Source organism: Aspergillus tanneri, assembly GCF_003426965.1.
Source record: "Aspergillus tanneri strain NIH1004 chromosome Unknown AapTan_7_pilon_pilon_pilon, whole genome shotgun sequence".
Classification (NCBI taxonomy): domain Eukaryota; kingdom Fungi; phylum Ascomycota; class Eurotiomycetes; order Eurotiales; family Aspergillaceae; genus Aspergillus; species Aspergillus tanneri.
In genome coordinates, this window is record NW_022984634.1 from 1,536,104 (window position 1) to 1,562,756 (window position 26,653).

At 46.9% G+C, this 26,653-nt stretch overlaps 6 protein-coding genes across 6 annotated transcripts; 4 read left to right on the forward strand and 2 right to left on the reverse strand.

Moving 5' to 3' along the window:
• Positions 1-1,438: 1,438 nt before the first annotated feature.
• ATNIH1004_007089 (uncharacterized protein) lies at positions 1,439-5,652 on the reverse strand (the record flags this gene model as incomplete). The annotated part of the gene is made up of 5 exons (XM_033571716.1): positions 1,439-4,352; positions 5,097-5,143; positions 5,203-5,265; positions 5,363-5,527; positions 5,602-5,652. The coding sequence occupies 5 exons, from the start codon at positions 5,650-5,652 to the stop codon at positions 1,439-1,441; spliced, it is 3,240 nt and encodes a 1,079-aa protein (XP_033425031.1).
• Positions 5,653-6,310: 658 nt separating this feature from the next.
• On the forward strand, positions 6,311-7,221 carry ATNIH1004_007090 (uncharacterized protein; the record flags this gene model as incomplete). The annotated part of the gene is made up of 3 exons (XM_033571717.1): positions 6,311-6,502; positions 6,551-6,654; positions 6,729-7,221. 3 exons carry the CDS (start codon positions 6,311-6,313, stop codon positions 7,219-7,221), a joined length of 789 nt encoding a protein of 262 aa, XP_033425032.1.
• Positions 7,222-8,788: 1,567 nt separating this feature from the next.
• Positions 8,789-10,467, reverse strand: ATNIH1004_007091 (putative MFS transporter; the record flags this gene model as incomplete). Its single annotated transcript, XM_033571718.1, has 4 exons — positions 8,789-9,421; positions 9,477-10,021; positions 10,085-10,193; positions 10,246-10,467. 4 exons carry the CDS (start codon positions 10,465-10,467, stop codon positions 8,789-8,791), a joined length of 1,509 nt encoding a protein of 502 aa, XP_033425033.1.
• Positions 10,468-11,249: 782 nt separating this feature from the next.
• On the forward strand, positions 11,250-12,810 carry ATNIH1004_007092 (uncharacterized protein; the record flags this gene model as incomplete). The annotated part of the gene is made up of 3 exons (XM_033571719.1): positions 11,250-11,426; positions 12,043-12,342; positions 12,496-12,810. The coding sequence occupies 3 exons, from the start codon at positions 11,250-11,252 to the stop codon at positions 12,808-12,810; spliced, it is 792 nt and encodes a 263-aa protein (XP_033425034.1).
• A 1,009-nt stretch (positions 12,811-13,819) lies between these two features.
• On the forward strand, positions 13,820-15,338 carry ATNIH1004_007093 (FAD-dependent oxidoreductase; the record flags this gene model as incomplete). The annotated part of the gene is made up of 5 exons (XM_033571720.1): positions 13,820-14,218; positions 14,328-14,613; positions 14,686-14,979; positions 15,035-15,110; positions 15,170-15,338. The coding sequence occupies 5 exons, from the start codon at positions 13,820-13,822 to the stop codon at positions 15,336-15,338; spliced, it is 1,224 nt and encodes a 407-aa protein (XP_033425035.1).
• Positions 15,339-24,537: 9,199 nt separating this feature from the next.
• Positions 24,538-26,547, forward strand: ATNIH1004_007094 (uncharacterized protein; the record flags this gene model as incomplete). Its single annotated transcript, XM_033571721.1, has 2 exons — positions 24,538-25,315; positions 25,787-26,547. 2 exons carry the CDS (start codon positions 24,538-24,540, stop codon positions 26,545-26,547), a joined length of 1,539 nt encoding a protein of 512 aa, XP_033425036.1.
• Positions 26,548-26,653: the final 106 nt, after the last annotated feature.

The window sequence follows — 26,653 nt, forward strand, 5'->3', positions numbered from 1 at the left end:
CTTGGTATCCGACATCAAGGTTTTCCAGGTCATTGAGTTTTTCTTCTGGACTGCTCTGTTTTCGCTTATGACTTCTATTTTGATTTTGATTGCGTTGGCTGCTACATGAGTCTGGATGTCATGGCGTCTCTGTCTATTTCATTCTTTTTTTTTGGCCTTGAATTGCTTGGTCTTGTGCGGTTTACGTATACAGTCTGGTTTGCAGGCTTACTTGATTGGTGTTGCATATATCGCTATACGCTAGTCTAGTTATGATGATATTGAATAACCTAATTGAATTACACTTGTCTTCAGGGTCTTATTCCTTAATGTTCTCATGTTTGTAGTATTGTTTTAAGGTTAATGCCTATAAGCCCAGTAAGATTTGAAGAACAGTGTATGGTTTTTAATTTATCCACTAGGTCCACACAACATTTAGAGGGCACTGTAAAAGCCTAAGTAGGGGTCTTTTTTTATCTAGGACTATTAGAATTTAAGGATCTATCTGCTTTATATGTATCTTATTTTGCTATTATATTTACCTAGAAACTGTTGTTATGTTGTGCATGACAGGAATGGTTGGGTTAGGGAATAAGAGTATGTATGTTAAATTTTGAAGGAAAATGATGCCATATTCATTGACTTAACTAAATTGAATAATGAAGAGCTATCTCAACAGGAATATGACTTCATTTTATGCCTTGATCATAAACCCTTTTCAACCTCCGTGGAAACTCGTAGAAATGAGCTCCTCCCTAACCAAGCAGCTGTGTAGACTATTTAAACACGCCGTTTGCGTGGCTTAAAGCCTTTCCGCAACGTCCCATTGTAGGTGTAAACGACCATGTAGCCGCGAGAGTTTTCGGGGTCAAATCGATCACCCACCTTTCTAGATTTTCTTCAGCGGTATATTTATTGCTAAGATACGGAGGAATATCAGAAGGAATTAGTCTATATAGGAATGTGCTGTGTGGAGTTCTTTCAGACCTTGGCATTGGTCATCAATAAAACAATAAATCACCATAGATATCTCAATCACTTGATTGGGTCGGTGTATTTGTTGAGATATAAAGCTATTCTTACTGCCTTTAAAAAAATGAGCTATGCTAAATCTCACTGCCAGCCGCTGGATATGCAAGGTGTACGGCATTGACTGTGCTCAGCTAAAGGAAATGAAATTGCATATACATAAATCTTCAATTTCAAGGGTTCAATCTACCATTTAACAATCCTAAAGTATTATCACCGCAGATATTGTGATTCTTCAACAAAGAAAGCTATATGATAGGTATCATATGATAAAAACTATTTCAAACATCCGCATAAACTATCCAAGTCTCTTGCCTTGTCAACAACCTAACCTGCGCCTCCTCTTTAATAAAAAGTTTGTGATCGCTTGTGCTTCGAAAAATGAAAATAAATACAGATAACTGTGTGGAAGATACGGTACACTTTGATTTTAGGCCATGTCATTTCCTGCCGGTGCCGTATCGGGAGCAGGGACCGGAGCTGTATCCAGAACCGTATCAGGAGCCGTAGCTGGGGCAGGATCTAGAGCCATTGTTGCCTCTCTGGCCCCTTCCTCCTTGGCTTCTGGTGTTGGCTCTTGTTGATTCTGCTGTTGCTGCTCTGGGATAGGTTCTGGGATAGGAGCTAGGTTTGACGGAGTAGACCCGCCAGGTGCGTGTTCATCAGTTTCGTCCGGACTTGGTGAGGCCTCTTCCGTTACAGTTGGCGCAGGCGGGAAAGGATCTTTGGATGGTTGAGAATCCAACTGCTCTTGATGTGGGATTTCTGCTGGTATGTCTGTCTGGGTAGCTGGATCTTCTGACTGAATATTGACCTGTTCGTTTGCTTGCTGTGTTGGCAGCTCCAAAGGCTGTTCGGGCTGCTTTTCAACTGTCTGGGGAGCTGGATCTTCTGACTGAATATTGGCTTGTTCATCTGCTTGCCGTGTTGGCAGCTCCGGGAGCTGTTCTGGCTGTGTTTCAACTGTTTGAGGAGCTGGATCTTCTGACTGAATATTGGCCTGTTCGTCTGCTTGCTGTGTTCGCAGCTCGAAGGACTGTCTGGGCTGTGTTTCAACTGTCTGTGCTTCGGTAGATCGCTCTTTTAGCTCCTCCGTAGACGGTAGTCCCTCAGTAAATCGATCTGCGGTTGGAGCGACAGTCCGTTCAGCAGTAGAGCCTGTTTCTTGTGCTGGGTTTGGTTGTGGGATTGGTTCTGCAACCGGAGACTTAGGCTCCTCACCCTTCTCTTGCTCCTGCTCTTCAGCTTGTTCGGCGGGTTGTTCCGCCACCGGAGTAAGCTCGATATTCTGCTCTGCAGGCTGGGATGTATGGCCCTGAACGGTTGGCTCTGCCATCTGTTCTAACGATAGCTGTGCAGCCTGTACTTCGACATGTCCCTCAACAGCTTGTTCAGTAGGTTTGTCTGAATGTTGTTCAATAACCAGTTCTACACCTTGTGTTGCAGATGGTTGATCAGCCTCATCGGTTGTTTGCATTATAGACTCTACTATTTGCTCCTCTGGCATAGTCGTGTCAGCTCTTTTGACATGAACAACTTCTTCCTCCAGCTGGACTTTCTCATCCTGAGCATCTGCTTGCTTCTCGGGTTGTGGCACACTTTGCTCTTCCACCTGTCCTTGATCGGCAATGTTGCCCAAACTGGCCTCCAAGCTGCCCAGGAGGTCAATATCGCTGCCATCTGTCTTTTGTTCGGCTGGTTGGGCACCTGGCTGGACTTCTGGCTGGGCATCTGGTTGTTTTGGCTCATGTTCATCCCGTACATTTTCAGGTTCAGGTTCCTGCGCAGGACCCATGGACGTTTCTATAACGACGTCTGTCATCTGGACAGGCTTTTGTGTGACAGGCTCGCTCTGTTCCGTCATTATTACATCCAACGGCTCCTTCTCAGTAGGGAACGTTTGATCAGCATTTTCCACCTCTGGCAGTTGGATAGGCTCAGAAACCGTCGATATTTCCGTATGCGGCATTGTAACAGGCGGCTCAGAGGCTTCAAAGTTCGCTGGAGCAGGCTGATTAGTGTCATCTGCGACTGGTGCCTGGGGTTGATCATCTGTCATCTCAACATCTTCCGCAGGTTCTGCTTCTTGGGCCGGCTTCTCAGGAGCAGCCGAAGCTGACAATTCGGGATGTTCTAGTGAGGGGATTTCAGGGGCAGGTAAAATTGTCGATACTGTTGGGGCCTGCGAAGGTATCTCCGAGGGAGGTTCTGGAACCACAGTTGCAGGGGCTGTTGTTTCTGTGGGTGTTGCTGTTGGCACAGCAGTCGGTTCGATTGACGGAGGCTCGGGAGTAGAAGCATTGGTTGGCTCTGGCTCTGCACTACCCTGTGGCCCTGGGGTTTCTGGAGTCTTCGCATCAGGCATAGACTCATCACCCTCCCCATCCTCACTCTCTTCACCTTCCTCGCCATCTTCATCCTCATCATCTTGGCCCGATTGGTCCACCGACAACCTTGACGCATCTGTGTCTCCCTCCTTGACACGACCTGTTCCGGTGGCGCCATCTGCAGCACTAGAACCGGAGCCATGTACCAATGTGGAATCGGCCCCATCACCGGGGGCAAACATGACCTTCTTCCTCCTTCCCTTTCCAAAGCCCTTAGCCTTCCGCTTTGGAGGTGGTGGCCGCCTTTTCGGAGGAGTCATGACTGACACCGACCCTGCCTCCGCGACAACCACGCCTTCGGCATTGACCACACCGACACCTTCGATCACTGTTCCAGGTGCTGGCGCTTCAGGAGTTATGGTCACCTTGTCGTTATCGGCTACCAATTTGGCCTCATCAGTAACTTCGCCTTCAATTTTGTGACCTTCTGGTACCCAGGCTTCGTAGATAGAGATATTCCCCGTGGCAGGGTCGACCTTCTGGAAGCGAGTTCTCCGCATTGGAACAGTATTACTGGTGCCGTCTGCACCTGTAGCGGCTGCGCCGTACAGAGATGACAAACCCGGACGTCGTTTGGCGAGAAACTCAACTTCCATAGACTCTAAGTGTTTAGGAACCGTAGACCATTTGCGGGCAACAAAGCTGCGCTCTGTGCTTTGTATTAGCGGCTGATCATCCACATCCGTAACTTCTTTCTCTTCGTCTCCAGGGTCTTTCGATGCTGGGCGAATATAAACGCATCCAGCGCGAGCTGCACGTAGCAAAGCCCGACTCATCGGAGTCAAAAGATGACTGTCCCTTGGCATTGGGTGCTCGGGAATTGACTGCTTTCCACCAGGTCCTTGCACTATCGAATCGGAATCCTCCATCTTGGGCACCTGGGATATAGTCTGGGACTGGCGCGTCCATCGTCGGACGGGAAGGCCTTCAAAAACATCATGGTCAATTTGGCCAGTCCTGGTACGGTTGGACCCATCGCCAAATTGGCGACCTGAGCGTGAGGATCGGAACTTGAAAATGTTAGCAATTCAATGGTATATAGTCAGGACCAGGAAGTTTATCGGTGTGTCAGAGACTGGCTGCGAGTCTAATTGCAGAGGTTGGTCGCGGGTGAACCTACCGTGGGTGGCATGTCGTTCCTATTGTGTTTCCTCCATAAATAAGGGAAAAGTAAAGAGTATAGAAATAATAATGCAGTTAACACACGGTCCTTCAAACCCCCATGAGTTCTAGTGCAAATGGACAGGACTGTGGCCGATAAGCCCGCGGGCAGGAGAGTGTTGGAGTCTGTCGCGATGCGCCGTCGCCGCCTCCCGACCGTGACATGTCACGTGAGCGCACTCCGCAGCAGACAAAGAATGAGACAACGGACATCCAGGTTGGGAGACGGGCATCGCACGATGAGAGAGGAATTGTATTGAGAAGAACAAAATATCAGTGCTAGCTACAGTGAGATTGGGTTTATTAAAAATACAAAGGCATTCCAAGTCTAAATATTCATTCACCTCATCACCTGTTGCCACCATACCAACAGCAAACACGAGTGATACGTGGTGTGGCGAATGCCTTCCTCAATGCTTCAGTTCAACACCAAAAACCAGCCATTTGTGTAGACTTATAGATTAATTCCAACTATATAAACTTGTTAGGATATCCGCGGACCAGTTGAAAGGAAATAGCCATGTTGGAGGGGCTGTTTACCCAGTATCCTTCTGACGAACAATATCACCTTCTCCAGTTTGCTTTCCCTGTACCAATGCTTTAGCCCAGAGCATCATCGTATGGACGAGAGTCACCGCTAGCTTACCATCTTTTGACCCTCTACAACCAGTTTATCCAGTTGATAAAACTGACTAATAATAGTTTGCCTCTAACGTAGACGTCAGTGCTCCGTCTATCCCTGTCCTGAAGGACGTATCCAGAGCCATATCCGGTGAAATCTCCAAAGCAGACAAGTCGTTACTCACCTTCATCATCCGCAAGTTCTGCAACCCATCTTGAATGAGCTCCTGTATCCGCCGGTCCTCCGTTTCTTTCTGGTGCTCTCGGAAAGCATCCTTTGTTCTTCGGCGGGCATACTCGCGGAAGTTGAAGCTGGAGAATTGGGTCGATTGACGGAGTAAGGAACGAAACTACAAACGGGTGGTGAGAATAAAGTTAGCCGTGCCCAACAGCGCGCGGGGTTTGCCTCGAACAATGTGCATACCAAAGATCGGACCTGGAAAGCAGTATCCCGCTGTAATGTTGACACAGACATGATGGAAATTAGAGGCGCAAAGAGTGAGATGGTGCTTATAGTAGAAAAACGTATGGTCTATACGTGATAGGAAATTCAGAAGAGGTCGGTTGGAGGATATCTGGGAGTTTCCGTGTAATTGCCTCCAGTTTATTCGGTTGAGTCACCGGCGCAGCAAACACAAACTATCACGACGAATAGTTTTAGAATATATCTCACACCCTCTCTAGTTATCCTGCACAGCAATCCAAATGGTCCCGAAGCTATTCAAAGAGGATGGCGGAGAGTCTTTGGGTTCGCAAGCCAGAGCGGCGTTTGCTGACGGGCTGCGCTATCAGAGGGCGCCAAAGGCTGAAGACAGTATCCTCGGGACAGAAACTGCAAGGGATCGAGATCAGTGTAGGAAAAGGATAAAATAAAACGTCGTTCCTTGATGGGGGAGGCAGACCAAAGGGGATAGAGTCGTTGGTTGTTGTGGGAAATTCTCGCGCTTTTTTGTCGGAGACGCAATGACGGAGTTATCGGACTCCTTGGCCGACCTCGCACTTCTCCAAGTCCCTCCGCGGACAAAGCTGTCGGCGTCTCGATAGACACCGCGTGTTGGTCTACAATTCATTTCCCACCCATATACAGGTTACGGCTTCGTCTCATCTAAGTGTTACTGTCCTCGATATCCTTCATGGCGCGGATCTCCACTCCTCCTGCATCCCGACATGGCTCAGAAGCCACCGATGCCGAGATCAAGAAAGGCTCTATAGCAGACTCGTCATCGGACCTGCTGCAGTCGCTGGACACGTTGTTGGAAAAGTACCTCTTTCTCCTTGACCAGCACCAGAAATTCCAGACAGAATTAGCATCGCGACTCTCCTCGGTATGGAGATAAGCATGACGATCGGTTATGACAGATTACTAACCACAGGCATTAGGGTTTTTTTTCTCTTGCGCAAGCCAATTATACCTGTCCGCCGGCCGACATTATGGTGCTGATTACTATGATGAGCGCATGAAAGCGACCAGAAAAGTGTGAGCGTCATATGAATTCTTATTGGAAAGTCCTCGTCGAGTATTTTCGATGCTAATCACCAAGGTATTATTAGGGTTCTGCAACCTCTACCAGACCTTAATGAAGACAATCATGCAATAGAGCTGAGCGATCCGAACCAAAAAAGCGATTCTGATGCCCTCTTCACGATTAAATCTGGTATCAACGACCATGTGGAGCCCTCCGAGGCAGATGAGGAAAATGAAGCATCTCAGGCAAATAATGGTCCAAGGGAGCCTCATTCACAACAAGAAGACAAAGATTCTGTAGACCAGGTCACAGTATCCTTTGACTCGCTTGAAACCTCTGATACTGAGCCTAAGGCTGCCTCAGAGTCCAACTCCTCCAAAAAACCTCGCTCGTCAGATCCTATTCGGTGGTACGGGATCTTGGTGCCTCCATTCCTTCGCAGTGCTCAGAAATCTTTCACGGAAGCAGTAGATGAAGCGCTACCGCAATTGGCGAGCATCATCTTTAAGATGCGGGTGATTGAGAGTGAAATTGGTCGACTGCGGAGTGAGTTGGGGAAGCATGAGGATACAACATGAGGTAGGTCTATATGCTCTGTCATTCAGTCGTGGCGAACTCTGCCGCTGAAAGCAGCCATAAATCTACCTATTGCGAGAAACCAGGGTCATAAAATGGATGAGGGTTTATAAACGACTTTCCATGACTACAGGTTACCTCATAGGATATAGAGTGGATATGTCGTCAAACATAGGATTCTCTACAAAATACAGAATAGATAGTTGCTATATTGTAGAAGATCTACCTGGATAATCCGTAGCAAGAAAAATTTTTGGTTCAGTGGACTTTATTGACAATAGTGTTATCATTGACTTAAGAGAGTAATTCAAACGCATAATCTACGCTCTTGGAGCCTACTGCAACTAGGATAGACCAGTACTGGATACCCACAATGAAGATCAAACGTCCAACTGACATGAGGTCAACCTAGACCCAGCAAGACAGCTCATCTCGTACGTACTAACTATTCCGTATTGATATTACGTAGATTCTACATCCGTACCAGGCTACCAGCCGGTGGTCAATCCACCCCAAGTTCACCTTGAGACAAAATTCGTATCATAGCAGAACTCGACTTGCACCCAGTGAGGTATTAATTAGCCGAGACTGCCAATACAGCCACTGTATAAGTGAAGAATTGGCTTTTACAGTGGAAAATACTCTGTGGCCCTGCGAGCAGTTAATTAGGTAAAATAGACACTAACTAGTTAGTTATTAGTTAGCTTACTTACTACTGTTCTAGACTACACCGATAATTCTCATAGTATACAAATATTATACCTACCAAGTTACTCTCTCCGTAGGACATGGAAAAGAAATCCAAGATCTAAAAGCATGGAGGAATAAACCCAAGGAATACAGAGGACTAATGTAGATCTACTTAAAGTACGGTAAAGACCGGCCGAACCCTGTTCCACAGTCCCAACTCCAACCAGCGTCACCCACTTGGACTGCCCGGAGGAGAAGTAGATTCCGGCGTGTTCCAAGTCCCTCCCGGTGGGGCATATGCTAGACACTTCCATGGATGGTCCACCTGGAAGGATTCTCAGTATAGTATGGAGATTGTTGGTGCGAGATCATTGCCATGACCGCTTTCTGGCAATGCTCGTGGGTGACTGACTACCTTAGACTAACCTTGTGTGAACAGACTGTTAATATTTTACCATATATTATCCGTACAACATACAGAGGACTGTGTATTTCAGTAGTTCAGTAGTTCTTGTGGATCAATCCAGGCACTAGCCTAGTGGTACTCCGTATACGCAGATGGAGTATCTCACAGATAATGCTAAAGAGATTAGAACAGCCAGGCGAACTTTATCTAAATATACTCGTGCTACAAGGATTGCATCCCCTGCCATTTTCGGATTCCCGGATCCAAGGCTAGACATTTCTCAATTGGAGCCCCTGAAAGAGTCAGGGATTTGAAATCCGCACGGGGGTCTTTACTGGCGAAACTGGATTAAGTTTTTCTTTCTTTCTTTCTTTCTTGTACGCTAATACTAGGTAGCATTGCTAACGTTCTATACGAGAACTACTATGGTTCAAAACTAAGCTGAAAAGCTAATGCAACTTCAATTATCCCTACTAATACACATAGCGGAAATTCTTGTTCTCCTTATCCGTGAAACCACCCCAGGCAGTAGCGTCAGTAACAGTCTCCTCCTGCCCACTCGTTGCCTGAGCAATATCTCGGCGCCTGTTCACCCAGACATAGTACTGCCACAGCACCACAGCCAAAACAGCCGAGGCCGCCTGAGTGGCCAAAACGGCGATCTTCGCGGGCCGGTATTCCGGGGCATCACGTTGCTGGAATGTCTGGGGACCGATGATGTTTCCAATCGAAAAAGAACCAGCCACCAGAGCGCTGGAGAATGCGCGTTTGGTGTAACCGGCGCAGTTGGCCGCCGTCCAATGGTAGATCACGGGTAGTGGAGCAACAATGGCATTGACTAGGTAGATTCCAATGAGAACACCGGGTTTGTTGCCCTTTGGGAGGAAGGACATGAGGGCTGCACCAATGATACCAGGGATAGTGCATATAAGTATCCAGGCCCATCGGTTCGAGGCTTTCCGGATACCAAAGCCTACAAGGAGGGTGAAGAATATGCTGACGATACCGGAGGGCATATTCAGAAGAGCCGAAATAGGGCCCCCGAAATCCATTGAGCCAATCAAGGTAGCCGAATAGGTAGTCACGACACCGCTGGAAACGGATTGCTAGAGGTATTGTTAATTACTCTGTACACTCGGTGGTTTAAAGGGGGAGGCTTACCAGAACTACCGTCAGAGTCAACAGCCAGACCTGCACATCTAGAAACGCTTCCAAGATATGCTTATAATTAAACTTGCTGCTGTGGATGCCAGTTTGGTTAACACTGACGTGTTTGATAATGCAAATCTTCTCATCCTCCGAGAGAAAGTGCGCCTTCATTGGCGTGTCGGGAATGCCGAAGAACGTGGCAATTCCCACGATGACGGTGATTAAGCCCATTACAAGGAACATAATCCTCCAGCCTTCGAAAGAGTCGTTTTTCACATGCTGGAAACCAAAGGAGATCAATCCTCCGAAGATCTGAGCCACACCCAGGCCCATGTACCAGAACGTAAACCGGGGGGCCTGTTCCTTCTTGGTGTAGTACTGACTGCTGAGGAGCATGAGGGAGGGTCCGACTGTTGCCTCGAAAATGCCCAGGAAGATTCTCGAGGTCAGGAGAGTAGGATAGTCCTTAGCACCGGCAGAAGCAGCCGCAGCGACTCCCCAGAGTGCTACATTTATTCCCAGCCACTTTGCAGGGGGCACTTTTTGGAGCATATACACTAACGGATGAGTTAGTTTCATTAACCATGCGAATAAGGAACGAGAAACTGGGGAACGCCCACCATTTGGAACTTCCGCAATCAAATATGCGATGAAGAAAGCGCTTGCAGCATTACTGAAGTTGTTCCCCTTGAGTCCCAAATCCTGCTTCATGCCCATGACTGCCGCGTACTACGAACCGTCAACTTAGCTCAGGGTCTATCCCAGTGTTAGAGGGACATACATTATACATAACTTTGTCAATGAACTGCAAGAAGTAGCAGCAGAACATAAACGGCATGATCCGCAGATCAATCTTCCGACGAGTTGCTGCGAGATCAATAGGATCCGTGTTATGATTATTGTCATGGTTGGTCAGATAATCCCACGCCTGGTCGATCTTTTCCGGAGTCACCGGATTGGCGTCAACCGCAACCGTAGGCTGTTTAGCTTTAGTTTCCGACATTTCTTGACAGCTCCTACTGTTTAAGAGGGAGAGTGTTTAATATAACTTAATAAATCGTAAAACAAAGGATCAATTACATAAAAAGAGAGAAGATGACCGCCATGGACGGGAAAAAGGGGGTATAACGAGTGTAGGAAAGGAAGAAGGATCAACAGAGACGCAGGGAGAGAAAACTGTATAAGAGAGGAAAGAGACAAGACAAGGTTGGAGAGACAGAAATGCAGAAGAAATAAAATCCCACTATGGTCGAAACGCCAGTCAGAACCAGAGCCTGGGTCGCATTCCGCATGGAGATTGACTCCGCCTGCCGGTATAGGCCCACTGCAGCTGCAGCTACCAGTCAACGTGGATGCATGAATAACTCAGATGGGGTATTATATTTTCCTTCCAAGCTGATCCATATAGGCCCGAGTGGAGAGAGTTGTCTCCAATGACCGTCCCTGAAACTAGAAGTATTCGTGCACGATGGGGTGCAACTATCATGGATTATATTCCTCCATCTCGTTAGCTCCAATGAGTAACTAATCACAGTCAGGGAACCAGTGGGAGGGAACATAGAATAATAATTATATATATATTTTTTTTTTAAAAAAAAGTAAAAAAGAAAAAAGAAAATGAAAGGAAGAAAAGAAACCGAAACAACCACCACCGATCCATCTGGTCGGTACATACCCTAGTCTACAGGATGCCCTAGTTATATTCACCTTCCCCATGGACTTAACATCCCTGATACAATCCCGACCTTGTCCACACTCCTTTGCTTCCTATATTTTCACTTCAAAATGGGATGGGTTCACAATGCCTCTCCGCAGATCGATGCCCAATCAAACTACCAAACCATCCTGGGAGTATGTTTCTCCCTGACGGCCTTGATGGTCGTCGTGGTGAGTATGCGTCTCTACCTTCGTCTCCACGCCCAAGGTCTGGCGGCCGATGACTATGTGATGATCGTCACAATGGTACGTGCAACTCCTCGTGCTCAATGTTTATCCTTTTCCGTCTCTCTCTTTTTCGTTTCTTTTCTTATTTATATCACCATTTACCAACCAAATGATAGGTGTTCAGTGTCATCTACAACGCCCTCTGCGTGGCCCGTGAGTCCCTTTACCTGGATTACCTCGTTTATCTCTCCATCTGACTGGCATCTATCAACTACAGAAAGTCGGTATGGATTAGGCCTTCCACTGTCCCTTCGACCAAAGGCCAACCTTTCCTATTACACCAGGGTTAGAGATTCGAATATTCCATTGCGTTGATTTCACTCACTGAAGTCTCGAACTCTCTTAGCTTAACTACGCCGGTCGACCATTCTATCAGATGGGGATTGCAGGGTTCAAAGCGGCTCTGTGTCTTAGTTATTTACGCCTCTTGTCAGGAACGTCAAAGAGATCATACAAAGTGGTAATTTGGTCAGTGTTAATTATATCGACCCTGGGCCACATTGCTGGAACATTGGTTTTGATCTTCAACTGTTCACCGGTATTCTTGCCTCCTTGCGCCCTCCCTCGCTCTCTTTCTCTCCTCCGTCACTTGCGGTACCGCTAAAAAGCCAAGGCTGATATAGCATAAATCCAGGTCCAGAGAGCATGGGATCCCACCGTGGAGGGCACTTGCATCCCTTCTGGCCCTATGAACTACATCTTAGTGGCGTGGACGATCTTCTGTGACGTGGTGATCATCTTCCTCCCCATCCCGTTGCTACTGAAGTTGAACGTCAAACCCGGGCAAAAGGCGGGTCTCCTGTGCCTGTTCCTGCTGGGCCTGTTCACTACCGTCTGCTCCATCCTCCGACTCACGCAAGTTAGCGTAGTCGCGTATGGGGATGGGAATTCGACCATGCTCGTGCTCTGGGGTACGATCGAGTTTAATGTTGGAGTAAGTTTGACTGCGATTCTTTCTGTGCATGATTTGCACTAACCGTGGCACCTCTTGGCCTTGGTTAAATCCACCCACGGATGCTCCCCGATTGCTCCTTGAGACTGAGAGACTGAGAGAAAGAGGCTTACTTATTTTGGTTGTTATTTTCAGAATATTGTTACGTGCTTGCCATTCCTCGCGCCTCTGCTCAAGGGGTATTTCAGCGATTTCCAGTCTCGAAGCGCTACCAAGAACAAGTACCGCACAGACTCGCATTATGTGCTCCAGTCGTACTCGCGAGATGACCGACTCAATGGCACCGTCGCCTCCAATGTGTCGCACATCGCCTCGTCGAAGCCGAAACGGACACCCAGTGAGGAACTGATCCTGGATGGCAGCGACTCAGAGAACGGGGCTAACGCCAACGGAGCCATTAAAATGACAGTTGAATACCACGTCTCAGTGGATAGAGAGGAGAACCGCTAGGCCCGAACCGCCTGAACTTAATGCCCACTTGTACAGTAGATGGTTTTAGTAGTATAGAATAGTATATAATGTGGGTAATTTAATATATGTGGGCACTCAGCGCTCGTTTTAGAAATTTTCATTGATTCCCCTTCCTCTACGGAGTGTTTTTCCATTATCTCTGTCTGTTTTCCCCCTTTCCAATCCATTCGTCTGTAAGTTCCCCTATCTTCTCTTTGATCTATAAAGCAGACACCACGAGAAATAGCCATGGCGTTACTTCGGACTTATCAAGGCATTGTCTTGCCATGAGTAAGTGGTGTGGTATGTACCAGAATGTATTGGGTGCCAACAGTCAGAACTACATTAGTTTTCAGCCTAAAGGAGATTGTCTCCATGCTGTACATCATGAATCAATAAACAAACAGGGGGGGAAAAAGAGGGTAAAAAAAAAAAAAAAAAGGTGGGATGAAGTTGTCGACGCTAGGAGCAATCCCTGTCAGTGCAACCTCACTTGTCTCCATAATTGGCTTGACCATCGAATAAACTCTGGAGTTTGCGCGTTTTGTTTGAAATTGATGGGGCCAAATAATACTGGTCGGCAAGTACTCCGTAACTCCAACGTAGTCCATATATCGGTGCCAAGAAGCACCGTCGTGGACCTCATTAATTAAGCATCAATTGTGTCTTATCCCTGATTGCTTAATCTACGACGCCACTAGTAGAAACGAGACAAGGATTTAGTGGCTTTATGGGCCTCGTATTGACTCTCCCTGTAGGTCTTAGCTGTGACCTCGTGGAAGTCCACGATACTACTAAGGGAGTACACATAATCCGGAAGAAATAGTTGGCTGCTTCATTCGACTCCGCGGAATCTCGGACGAGATCCTTCAGCCTTTTCTTATCCATGGTCGGCTCCGATAGTATCCGATAGACGCTTTCAACCTGCGTAGTCCAACGAACCATAAACCATACCCATTCATTTCTGCCTTGTTTCGATTGCCCTCTCAGTAGCCCTCAGCACATCATAATGTCTTCCACTTCCGTCCCTCCCAGATCAGAATCGCTGCCGATCCTGATTATCGGAGCGGGAATCAGTGGTCTTATTCTCGCTCAATATCTACGTCGATCCGGAATCGCCTACCAGATCTTTGACCGTGATGCGTCGATCACCGCTCGAGCTGGCGGCTGGGGTTTAACCCTGCATTGGTCACTCTCGGCTCTCTATGAGCTCCTGCCGGACGACGTCAAGGCTCTGCTTCCAGAAACCTTCGTCAACAAGGAAGCTGCTAAAAATGGAGATACGGGTCGTTACCAGTTCTTTAACCTAGCTACTGGAATCCCCTTGTGCGACGTTCCTGCTGCGGAGCGTATTCGAGTGAATCGGGCACGGTTTAGACAGGCCCTCGGCAAGGGTATCGATATCCAGGTTAGTACACCGGTCAGGGATAGATATCCTTACATGATATATATATATATATACACATACACTAGCTGAAATCCCCGATGTTGTCTCGCCGGTTCTGACTGAGATGTAGTGGTCCAAAACCCTAGCCGATGTCCAGTATCATGACGACTCCGTGACGGTGCGCTTTGAAGATGATACCTCGTACCGTGGCTGCATCGTTGTCGGCTGCGATGGATCTCGCTCTCGTGTCCGCAAATCTCTCTATCCTTCTTCCTACCGAAACTCGAGACTGCCGATTCAATTACTAGGAGCTACAACTCGCTATTCCGTAGAACAGGCTGCCGCTGTGCGAGAGCTGGATCCCTATTTCTTCCAGGGGACTCATCCAGGGTCCAATGTGTATCTCTATTTCAGCTGTAAGTATAACTCGCTCAATTTGCAAAGCACATGTCTCCTTCAATTTATACTAATCAGCATCCACTACATAGTCCTTGACAGCCCCTTCAACTTTGAAGACAGCCCAGACGGATACCACTGTCAAGTTGTTGTCTCCTGGGCTAACGACAAAGGCATCGACATCCCCGAAGGAAGCAAAGAGCGTATCGCCTTGATGAAAACCCTCACAGAAAACTGGGTTGAACCTTTCCGATCTCTTGCGCACGATCTACCGGACGACGCTGAGGTGGTTCCTATCAATACCGAAGACTGGATGCAACCTCGGGGGACAAATGGACAAGCGCGGGCGGTCTTGTTAGGGGATTCAGCCCATTCAATGACAATGTGTACGTTCTATACTTCTTTGTACTTACATTTTTCACCTGTGACTGACGAATCTAGTCCGTGGAGAAGGGGCAAATAATGCCATCGTAGATGTCCTTGATTTTACCAAGCGGGTCGATTTACATTCTATCAGGTATACTCCCTATATATGTATACATAGTACAAAAGCGATCTCTAATCACATTGGAACAGCACAATGTCCTCAGCATCTATTCGTGAGAGTATTAAAGCCTACGAAGATGATATGATGGCTCGGGCTGCATCATCCGTTATCAACTCTCGAAAAGCCTGCCTTGACGCTCATGACTTTTCACTCATTACTGAGGAAAGTCCCCTTGTGTCTAAAAGAGTTCTCAAATAATCATGCCGATGTGGGTCTACCTTAGACGTTCTTTAGGTTTGTTAATATTACCTACTTCATACCTCTCATGAGAATTAGAAGACATAAATTTACATAGATGAGATGTCTCGATTGCGTAGACTTATCTCGGTTTCTAGAGTACGAGAATGATCTCTTTTCTTCTGCTCTATGGCCTCATCGACAGAACTGACATCGACACGGGGCCACAAATCTCGTGTGGGCAATTCTACTTGTACAATTCGATTATGGGTATCGCGAATAAACTTATGAAAGTATCAACTAAAAAACTCGAAGTACTGCATTATTCTTTACATAATTTGGAGATCCTGAATTCCTCGGCTCTGACTTCCCAAGGCTTCCACTTCGCAACCGCCACGGAGTTCTGCAACTCGCATCGTTGAAAGGAGGTTCCGTGCTGACTTGGAATGATAGAGTCCGCCGTTGAGCACAGCACTTCCATAATTTCCAATATACGAAGCAAGAGAAGCAGAAGTATATCCTCCTGGGTGTTCTTCGATAAATCTAGAGATGTCGTGAATGACACCCTCAATGCAAACCAAACGGTCTCCCTTCTGAACGCCATTTTGAAAATCCTTCCAACCGATAACAGGCAGCTCGTCAAGTGGAGGGCCACAGTACACTTCTTTTTTCATCTAATTCAGTCTCCTTTGATGCTGCTAGATAATGGCCTTGTCGATTTCATTCTGTCGGAAACGTTTTAGATCCTGAGCCAGGCCTAGCCGTCCCCATTCCCAGCACCATTCGGTGATATCCACATGGTACCATTCCACACCATATCGGTAATCGGAAACTCAAGATGGCACTTATGAAATCCTTCGCCAGAAGTAAAAGCCCCCAGAAGCGTACAGTTCCTTATAGATCAAGATAAAACAGAAAGGCCTAACGGGTTAAAGCATGTTCAAGCCAAAATCTTGACAGGAGAGTCCCACGGAAATGTGAAATGCTCCAGCCGCTTCCCCGAAAAGGCTGAGTGGGAAGCAGCGGAACACTTAGCATACTGTGTTTACAACGTCAAACACGACAACCTCCAGTCGAGTCTTCAATGGGCGCAATTTTTCGGAAGAAGAGATGGACAAGATAATCTGGCCATTAAAGGGATGCCTGATACGGGCGCACGCCCATAATACATTTCCAACACGGGAGGAAGTGCACTACTCGGAACCACTCACCCAGGTTAGTCCCGCCTCTTACATGGTATACATAAACCCTCTTTACTTACCTTGGCCAATATATTACTAGATCCAGCGTATTCGAAGATGGGAAAAATCGAATCCGGGGACGTAAGAAGCGAAGACTTGATTAGGTCAACCAAACACAAGGAACTCCAGAGAATCCGTCCGAAAGCCCAAAGCTGCCGCTGGGGGGCAGTTTAGAACCGCGGACAGAGCAGGACTCTGAGGAGGGCCAAGACGCGGACGAAAATGACGAAGCTTGGAAAGAGGGCTAAGGAAAAGTGACGATCTTTCCATAGGTCTCCAAAACATGGCCAACGGTGATATATCAACATATCAGAGCATGAATCAAAGCACCCCCCCCCCCCCCCCCCCCCCCCCCCCCCCCCCCCCCCCCGGGGGGGTTAAGAAGTGGTGCTCCGATAATGACATACAATTTGCCGAAACAACTGTGTGTCCTCCGGCAGTTTACCGTCCAATTTACAGAAATGCCCTGATGATTTTGTGCTTGACGAAGCACATATCTTAAGGAAACCAACTTCCTCATAGTCAAATACAGTCCAATGTCTCTGAGGAAATTCACCTGCTCTTGACGGCTACGCTCTTCTATAGCCCGCAAGCTCACTTTAGGGCATATAGGCGGCTTCTATTTATGTCAACATTTCTCTGGCTTGATGCAGACTGGAAATAGTTAGCGATTATTCTGAAATAAAACATGTTTAGCCTCCAAGATAGTCATGCTGCTAAATATATATGCTGCGCTACAGAAGCAGTAGAGAAATATGATGTGGAAATATATGGACCCTAGCGCCTAGCTCCGCTGAGGACCTGCACCTATTCCTGGAAGAGAGTGTTCGTTTATCAGATAGTAATTAAGGCAATATAAATACTGCTTACTAGGTTACGTGCGAGTAGCTGATATAGTGTTCTTCTGTCCCCTTTCCCCTGAATTATAGTGATCGTGTCGAGATCGCTTTTCTACCTCCTGATGTCGACCTGAAACTCTCAGGTGCGAGGTTATGAACCGTCTTTAGCGGGCTGATAATACGAAGGACCCTTTCGTCACGAGTACCGTTTGACTCGTCGACGTGCATTGGGGCCGCTATCCCGCCGATGCAGCAAAAAGTAACTCATGTGGAATTGTCTGGAATTGAGCAGACCATGTATAGGGAGAAATATCTGATCCACAGGCATCGATGATTCACGAGATCTAATGCTGATCCTTCTAGATACACCTGAAACATAGAGATATTCAGAAAATTATCCATCTTCACACCATGGCTAGGCTTTCACTATCCCGAGCAGAGTCCGCGGGCTCAGGTAATTCCATCGGCCTGCGAAAGGTGATCAAAGGGAAAAAGTTGCCCCGTTCCTTGCCGAAGCCATTAAGCAGAGTGATGCTGTTGATACAAGCTTTCAATATTTTTACGAGAACGCGGGAATGTTGCCGGACAGACGCTCTACTTGGGCATTGGAAATCCTTCTCTGGGGACGCTCAAGGTTACGAGCAATGCTACTGATCCTTCGGGATCAAATAGTCGTCCATCAGAAGGCCATCATGTGGACCTATTTCCCAGCTGAGCATGTACGAATATTGATGCCACTGTATTGTGTGCAGGACTGACATGCACGGTGTTGATCAGTAATTACTGTTGAATGCAGCGGGGTTGAACCTTCAACATCTTTGTAGAAATATGCACTTGTTCATCTGCCATGTCAAAATCTGTCATTAATCAGGCTAATGGAGAAATTCCAGGCTTGGCTAGGAACGTATTGTGCACGTGTATGAATACCGTCTCCGCTCCTTTAATATAGAACTAGTGGCTTACACATATCGGAGTATGCAGTGGATGCACAGGCACCCATTCGTGGGATTGGAGAGAATTTACTTCAGACAAGCAGCTTTGATAGGATTGAACTGAGAATGACTTTTCGGGGGTTTAGAAAACTATTTTCCAGACAAGCCCTAAGCCAAGGACGAGCGATGGATATCGAAAGATAAGGACTCAACTGAGACAATCAGTGAGTGCAAAAGTGATTGCGGCGAGCACCATGCACACAAAAGTTTTTCTTCATGTTTCTACAAGCATGTCTTGAGGTAATTAGTTAGTTCGTCGTCTCAGAATCGGAAAGATAGATGCTCTAGCGGAGTTTCTAATAAAGCTTGCAACTCAAGGGGCTACATTAGCGAAATATAATCAGCACTTTCTACGTCAGTTAATTCCGCGCTTCATAAGCGTATTTCCATCTCATGAGCCCATTACTGCGTGTCCCCATGTACTACACCGTGTTCCATCATAGCATACATCCCAACCGTCGCGGTCACAAAGGTTTCCCCATCCTCCCACTGTTCTACCTGATCTACCCTGGACCGCCTGATTTACAACAGAACAAAGTTCATCACCAGGGTGGCCGTCCTGGGATTCGAGACAAGCCGGTAGAAGTCTGATGTCACATCCAGCGCCAAATATAAGCTTAGACGATTAAATAGACCATGCTCTGACTCTTAGTGCTACTTTGCCCCTTGGATGATGCCTCTGATAAACCTAGTTGCTACGTCCTGGGAAGATGTGGGAAAGTCTTTTCCAGGAACCATAAAGAGTCGAGCCGCATGATGTGGCAGAGACCAGTGCAAGACCCGCGACTGAACCTATATCAAACATGTATCAAAGTCAAGCACAACAGCAGTGGTCACAGCAGGTGGAGTAGGACTAGAAGCTAAGGATAGATACAGCAACCTAGGAGCTCTCGAAGAGGATGGTAAGCCAAGCTCAGAGAAACAGGGCAACGTTAGCTAGCTATTTTTTTTTTTTTTCATATCAGTTGAGTGTGCGTTGAGGGAACTAGGGAACATCCATTAGCAAAAATGCAGACATGCTTTGGGTATATGAGCAAGACAAGAGCTTGGGCGACACGACATTAACCCGAGAAACCATGTGCAGCGATTCAAAAATTCTTCAGAATAGAAACAAGACAACGAGTTTTTAATTTCTCATTCCGACATGGTGGCTGGATCTCTTTGAGCAGTAATGGACTGGCGTCCGTTACAGTTATGGCTGTAGAGGGGATTAGATTGCTTTGACGTGTCTCATAAAGCAACTGGACTCCAGGGAGGTCTGCTAGCGTGGAGAAAAGACAATAGGTGCCACGAACGATGAATAACATTAACATTGAATTGGTTTTGTATGCGTTTGCCAGGTTTATCCGGCAAACTTTCGTAAGCCCCGCAGCCATGAACAAAGTTCTGCGAGTTCATCAGGGTTTAATGTGTCGGAGACCCGAACGGCGAACATCGCCTGGAGATACGGGGGACTGATTGCCCTCTGGGTGTCGAACGGGTTGTTCATGCCCGGGAAGCTGAGACGGACGGAGTGGGAACCTTTCACAGATTCGGCGCACAGGTTTTTTTACCAGCGAGTTGACCTGCAAAAATTCTATAATCTCTACCAGCTCAACATCCTTATCTCCACGACCCTTTCGAACTGAGACCTCGTTGGCAAGCTTGGATGTAAGTGACGCCGCTCTACCCAGTGCAAATGCTTTCGGGCTGGTGTCGTCAAGTCGCCCGCAAGCACTTCGACGACACGATCATGTTGCGGCCACTAAGTAGGAGTAGCAACTAAAATAAACACCATATCAACTCGGTCTGGAACAAAACTTATGGCATCGAAAAACGTCATTCCGACATTGAACTATTTGCGACAACTGGAGAAATCTATTTCTCTACCGTGATAGAGCCTGTGTCCTGCACAGTGTTCGAAGACAATGCCGCGCACTCCAGTCTCTAGTTGAGCAGCCTCCAATATCATAGACGTAAAATGCGCTTTGATTGTCCAACCAGGTGATTTTTCATCATCAGCGACGACTACTACATACGGCTTTCCGAAGCCAAATGCTCTCAAAAACGCGTGAAGTTTTTAACGTCTGTAATAACATTCGTATCATCGTAATTCCAGCTGTGTAGGAGACTGAGGCACAATTCTTATAAGTGCGCATTTGTTGGGCCATAATTTGATCGAGTATGGCCTTGACCCTTTCAACTGGCATAGACCTTTTTAACTGCAGTCCGAACAGGTGAGAGGAGAGTAGTAGAGAGCTTTGTTGGCTAAGGAATGGAGATAATATGATAGGATAATGGTAATTTATGGTAAGTATGCGCTAAATGAGATCACATGGGAGCTAGACATTTTCAAGTACGTGGGGCTACCAGTATAAGTCAATGATTAGTTTATTTTAGCGTACACATTATAAACTCCCCCCTCAGGCCGCATCCCTGCTCGACGACGGAATGGAACCCGTCACTTATGATTAGAGTATTAACCTGAATTTTATATTATACCCTCGAATAGAATCCGCCACTTATGGACACCATAATCCTTACGCGGAACTCGAAGCAGTAATGGTGACGGCTGGTATACTATTTTACAGCATTTACTACGGATTTTACTACTAGGCAGGTTTAGGGAGATGAAATACAGCTCGTATAAACTAGGATTAGTTACAATAATATTACTATATAATGTATTTGTGCTTTATGATTAGTCTGTAATTTAATTGGCTGGGATCAAAAGTCATCATAACAGACTCGCAGCGGAAAGGACACATACTACAAACGGAGGTATCCAGTACACAATACCCAAATAGTCTACTGAAAAATGATCTGCAGAATACGGCACTTTTAGGGACGTAAACAATAAACTTATCTTTGCATAAATTCCAAGCGATGTCAGCGATCCTTCCAGTAAGACATATTTTGATGTCTCTATTCGTGTCAGGGGGCCACAAATATGGGGAAAGTAAAGTTTAGATGACACATCTCATCATCTCTTTTCATAGCACTTGTGCTTCGTAGAATAGATGAAATATTACTATATGTGCGGCTTTCTCGTCTACGAAAAATTGTATCATCGTTCACGCCGTCTAGTTCTCTGTTGGATTTATAGAGAACTAAGAAGGCAGTACTCCATAATAGTATTTGGCCTGTATATTTATAAGTTCCCGAATCACTAGTTATACAGCGACAAATGAGAGATTATAATTATTATACTGTATTTAAATTACTATTTCATATATACAGTTTGTTCTTAATACTATATAACAAAGTACAGTCGATATTTTTGATTCTTACCGTCCGATAGGTAATTCCTGGCAATGCACACGATTTCTCGGCTTGTGGGATATTATTAAGAAAACGTATATATTGCTTACTTGATGTACTGGCCGCATCATGCCGCATTCCCTGCAGATTATGCATGGTTTTGAATGTAGCTGAGAATCTGAGAACTCCATACGGAAACGATAGAAAACACGTCGACTCGCCGAGGTTCGGGGAAAATTCGAAATAAAGTACGTCAAAATACTCCACTTGGAACTAGCCGAGATAGAGGTACTTCAACAGAATTTGACTACGAAGGTTCTCACTTCTCAGCTTTCTGGTTGATATAGAGAGTGGGCGGGAGGGGATATGGAAAGGCCACATGGTGGTCATCATTTAGTCTGGTCCACAAGTATGATCTTACGTAGTAAGTATATAGGTGGCTCTTATAGGTACATTATACATAGATACAGTGGGGGTTAGACGTTTTGACCCACCATGAGAATAAATAGAATAAATGGGAAGAAAAAGAAAGGGAAAAAAAAATATCAACGGCGGGAAGTCAGGTGGCTGGCCTCCCGTCCATTTTCCCCTCACAATGTCTTTCATGTCCTTCACCATATCCTTCCCGTCATGGCCACTGTTTAATATGATCACCATACTATCCATCATACGTTGTCTCACTTGGTCCCTGCATCTTAATATCGATGACTATAGTATTCTTCGCATTCAATTGGAGAGTGAACCTGTCCAGCGAACAAGCTAGTTCGCCATGAACAGTGGAAGCGACACTAGCTACTCCGTACTATGGTGTCATATCGCACATCCCGTATCTGTTGACAAACGGAAAAGGATTTTTATTGGAACTTTGATGAACCTGGTCCCTTTTTTTTAAAAAAAAAAAAAAAAAAACACTGGTTGACTTTGTGCTTGTACCTGATTTCTTGTCGATCATTCCCACGAGACTGACAACGTCAAAAGTGATCTCCAGTATCCTCGTCCCGTCCGGCCCTCGAATCCCCCCTCGTTATTGGGCGATATACACGGAATGCATGGTTTCATATTGAAATATTGAGGTGGTTTAGCGGCATTTTAAAGTGGCCCTCTTCTGCTCAACTACGGTCAACTTGAGACGTAGCGTCAGCCGCCATGCGCTTGGTACGGTGGATCCGAGAGATCCGGATTTCTTATTCGCTCAGGACCTGCGTTCAACCTCTGGATCTCAAATTTCAGCCAATCCGTACTTTAATGTCGTTATCTCTTCGGAGATGGTGTTGCAAGTATTCAGGGATGTCTCCCACCAGCCTGCATGAATGCAGGGAAAAAAATGATGGTGGAATCGACAGGAACCCAACCTACGTCCGACTGCACGGAAGCCTTTCGCATAATTGCTACCCTATGGAGGAGGTCTTGCATATGATCTAATATGTCCACTCGAGGGCATACTTCGGTGGTTGGTCTTGCCTAATCCAGTTCGCAATGAACCGGAGTTCCGTAGTTATCAGCTTCCACGCTTACTTGACTCGGTCCATCCCCACTTGACCTACCTGGAAATTGGGCCCGTCTCAAACACCCGCGGCGATGTGCACCGAGTGCAGATGATGCAGTTTAATAATAATATCAAAGACCAAGTTTTGGTTCTCAGAGTGAAAATTACCCACCCTGGAGGTGCTATCACACAACGCCCCTTGTTATACGTGTTCCAGGCTGTTTTCTGCTTCTGCTTCTCTACCATTCTCTCTTTTCCTCATCTCGAGCTTGAAGCTCTTGTCTCATTCATTCTTTTTTCTTTGCTTTTCGTATTTACATTCCTTTTTCCGAGGCAGTAAGTACCAAATATTATGCCTTATATTGGTCAGATGGGGCTAACAGATGGCTTCGCCGTCATCTTCAGGGGCTCAATGAATCGTCATTCTACTGGATGAGGCACATCACTGGTTCGACACTATGCAGTTGTGAACAAAGTCTCTCTTTTTCATTCCTTTCTTGCAACCATCTTTCATTAAGTTGCGGTATGCTTTGTTCTATGATCCTCTAATGCACTGCTGGACTGTAGCATTAACACATTTGCATTCTTGCTCTGTAGCAGAGGCACCGAGTGCCAACTCAGTATTGCGTCATCGCTTTCTTTTCAAACTTGAGCACATGTTCCTCAAGCTCATTCGTTGTCAGCTTGTACTCCTACTTCATGGCCAACAGTCGGTATTGTAGACTGCATACCTACCACTTGGAGTTATTCTCATTCCTTTCACTTACCATTGGATCGCTCTCGACTACTTGATCGGGCTGGCCTTACTAAATACCGTCCCTTCTCTATTGATTCTACGAAAACACCTACAATTTCCATACACACTAGTATTTCCACATATCACCAATGAACCCAGCGACATCTGCAAACTCGAGCCAGGGGTCCAGCCCGACAGAGGGTATGGAAAGAAAGGGCTCTGTTCGTCGAGCTAGAGAAATGCTTGAGGCTGGAAGACGTCAGGAATTTCAAGGTCCCCCAGCGACTGTTAAACCACCACCGCCTCCCATCAGAACAGACCTTTCTCGTATGACGCAGTGGCCTCCATCCCATAACCACTTGCAAGGGAACTCACGACAGCCGCCTCCAAGAGATCCTCCCCCCCAGCGGCCACCCCGACCTGAGGCACCATCGCCGTCAATATATTCAGAGAGGAGCCTCTCGATTGATACACCAAGCCCGCTCCATGTCTATCGGCCCGCCCCATCATTCCCTCAACATTTAGCGTACCAGCCAGCGCCACTTCAACCTGGGAGTAGAGATCTTCATAGTCCCACAGATATGAGCCCCCATACTTCGGCTGCGACGGAAGAACCTGTCAGACAGTCTGCAGCACCATCAGTTGATTCGTTTATATTGCGCGAATTTGCCTTTCTTGCCCAGCCAATGCCTGCTGAAAACCAACGACAGTTCCAGAAAAAGCCGTCAGGTCTCGCGCCTCCCCAATTAGGACAAAAACCGACCATTTCGCCAATACCAGAGGAGGGATATGACAGCCCCGCAGTTCACAAGGGATCCTTCGCATCCAGCAAAGTGGTCCCGTCGAGTTGGGGCTCTGCTCGAGCGGAGTCAGAAATCTTGAGAACCTATCTAGAAGCCGAGTCAGACGGCGAACACAGCCACAGGTCCCCTTCCGATGAACGCAATGTTTTCCCTGTAAGGCAAGCAAGCTTGGGCAAGAGAGGTAAACCGGTACTGCGCACTATCCCAATACCTAACGCGGACTCGCAAATGCCACCTGCACAAGGGCCTGTGCCGAGGATGGCTGTTATGAAAGAAGCTCCTGGCCACCCAAATGGTAGGAGCCGCTCGTTCTCAGCATCCACCATCTCTTCCCATTCAACCTCGCGACAGGCACCGTTTATGTTGGACCTTAGCTATGAGCATCTACCAACTCGCATAAACAATGACATGGACGCATCGGGGAATGAGATGGGGGTATTTCCCAAAACCGCTCCTACAATGAGTGATAAACGGCCGGGAGGTCATAGGCCCCCTCGTTTGGATATAGAAGCTGTTCGCGACGCAGAGAAACGAGGCAGTGTCACCAGTCTGCCAGACTTGATCCGTCGTGCAACGCAACTGGCTTCGAATCTAGAACATGGCAGAACGGCAAGTAAAAATAACCTCCTTGACTTTGATGGAGGCCCCAAATTTCCACGTGGTGAGTAACCCTTCGGAAACTAGCATACTGACAAACAAGATGGCTGAACTATAATCCAAGGTCATGAGTACCGCAGATCTGGATCGATCAAGGACATTATTGCATCGTTTCCTCCACCGGCCGCCGCGCCCGATGCAGGACGGCCGCTTTGGCCCGCTTTTTTCAAGAGGTCCACATTGCACCAAATACAGTCTCAAGAAGTTGTGCCCGAAGCAGGGAACGAGAAGGTTGAAAAGCGCCCACGTCGTTGCTGTGGAATGCCCCTTTGGTTGTTCATCCTGTGCGGAGTCTTAATTCTCTGCCTCATTCTTGTCGCTATTCTCGTTCCCGTCTTACTTACCGCAAACAAGAGCAATAGTGATACAGACTGTCGGAGTAGTACACCATGTGCAAACGGAGGAGTCAGTGTGTCAAGTGGAGATATCTGCTCCTGCGTTTGTTCGAACGGTTTCACGGGCTCCCGGTGTACAGTTTCTGGCGACTCTGGCTGCACTACAGTGGAGATCGGCAAAGGTTCCTCATCCAAGAATGCCACCATGGGCACCGATCTTCCACGGTTGTTTGACAGCGCGCAAAGAAACTTTAGCATCCCACTGGATTCGGTCACCATAATGGCTCTATTCAGCCAGAATAACGTCTCTTGCACCACCGAAAACACCCTTGTGGCCTTTAAAGATGTGAACGCAAACTCTAAAAACCGCCGCGCCCTTCCAATTGCACCTGGACCCCAGCTGTTAAGTCCAGAGAAAATGTCCGATCCTGAATCACCCACCCCGACAACATCTGATGCGGGCACGCGCACGCTCGCTGCTCGAGGCGCTGCCGGCACATTAAACGGCATTGTCTTTGACACATCAGTACCGATAGGAAATCAGCAAGACGGATTGCCGACGGCGACGAAAACTAGCGCAGCAACCCACACCGGGACATCCTCAGCCACATCAAGTTCGACTCCCAATTCGACAGGCGGCAATTCGACGAGCGTCCCAGCAAAAGCCATCGACTTCTCTCGCATTGCTGTCCTATACATTTTCGAGAAGACCGGTACCTTCAGAGCAGCCACGTTTTCTGAAGACAGGGTCCAGACTTATCTGCAGAAGTCGTATCCCTATTCAAATAAGAAGACTTTTAGCATCGACCTGACCGATGCCGGCGTTAAAAGTACCTTTGCTTTGGACTTTGATTGGTATAAGATTACTTTGCCGAATGGGGACGTTATAGGAGGTAGTTAATTAGGATGGTACAGTCAGAACGAGGGTAATGGAGCTTAATCTATTCTATTCTAATTCTTCTACGACTTTGCAATTTTATATCTTGGCCGAAGGTCCCTATCTCCTG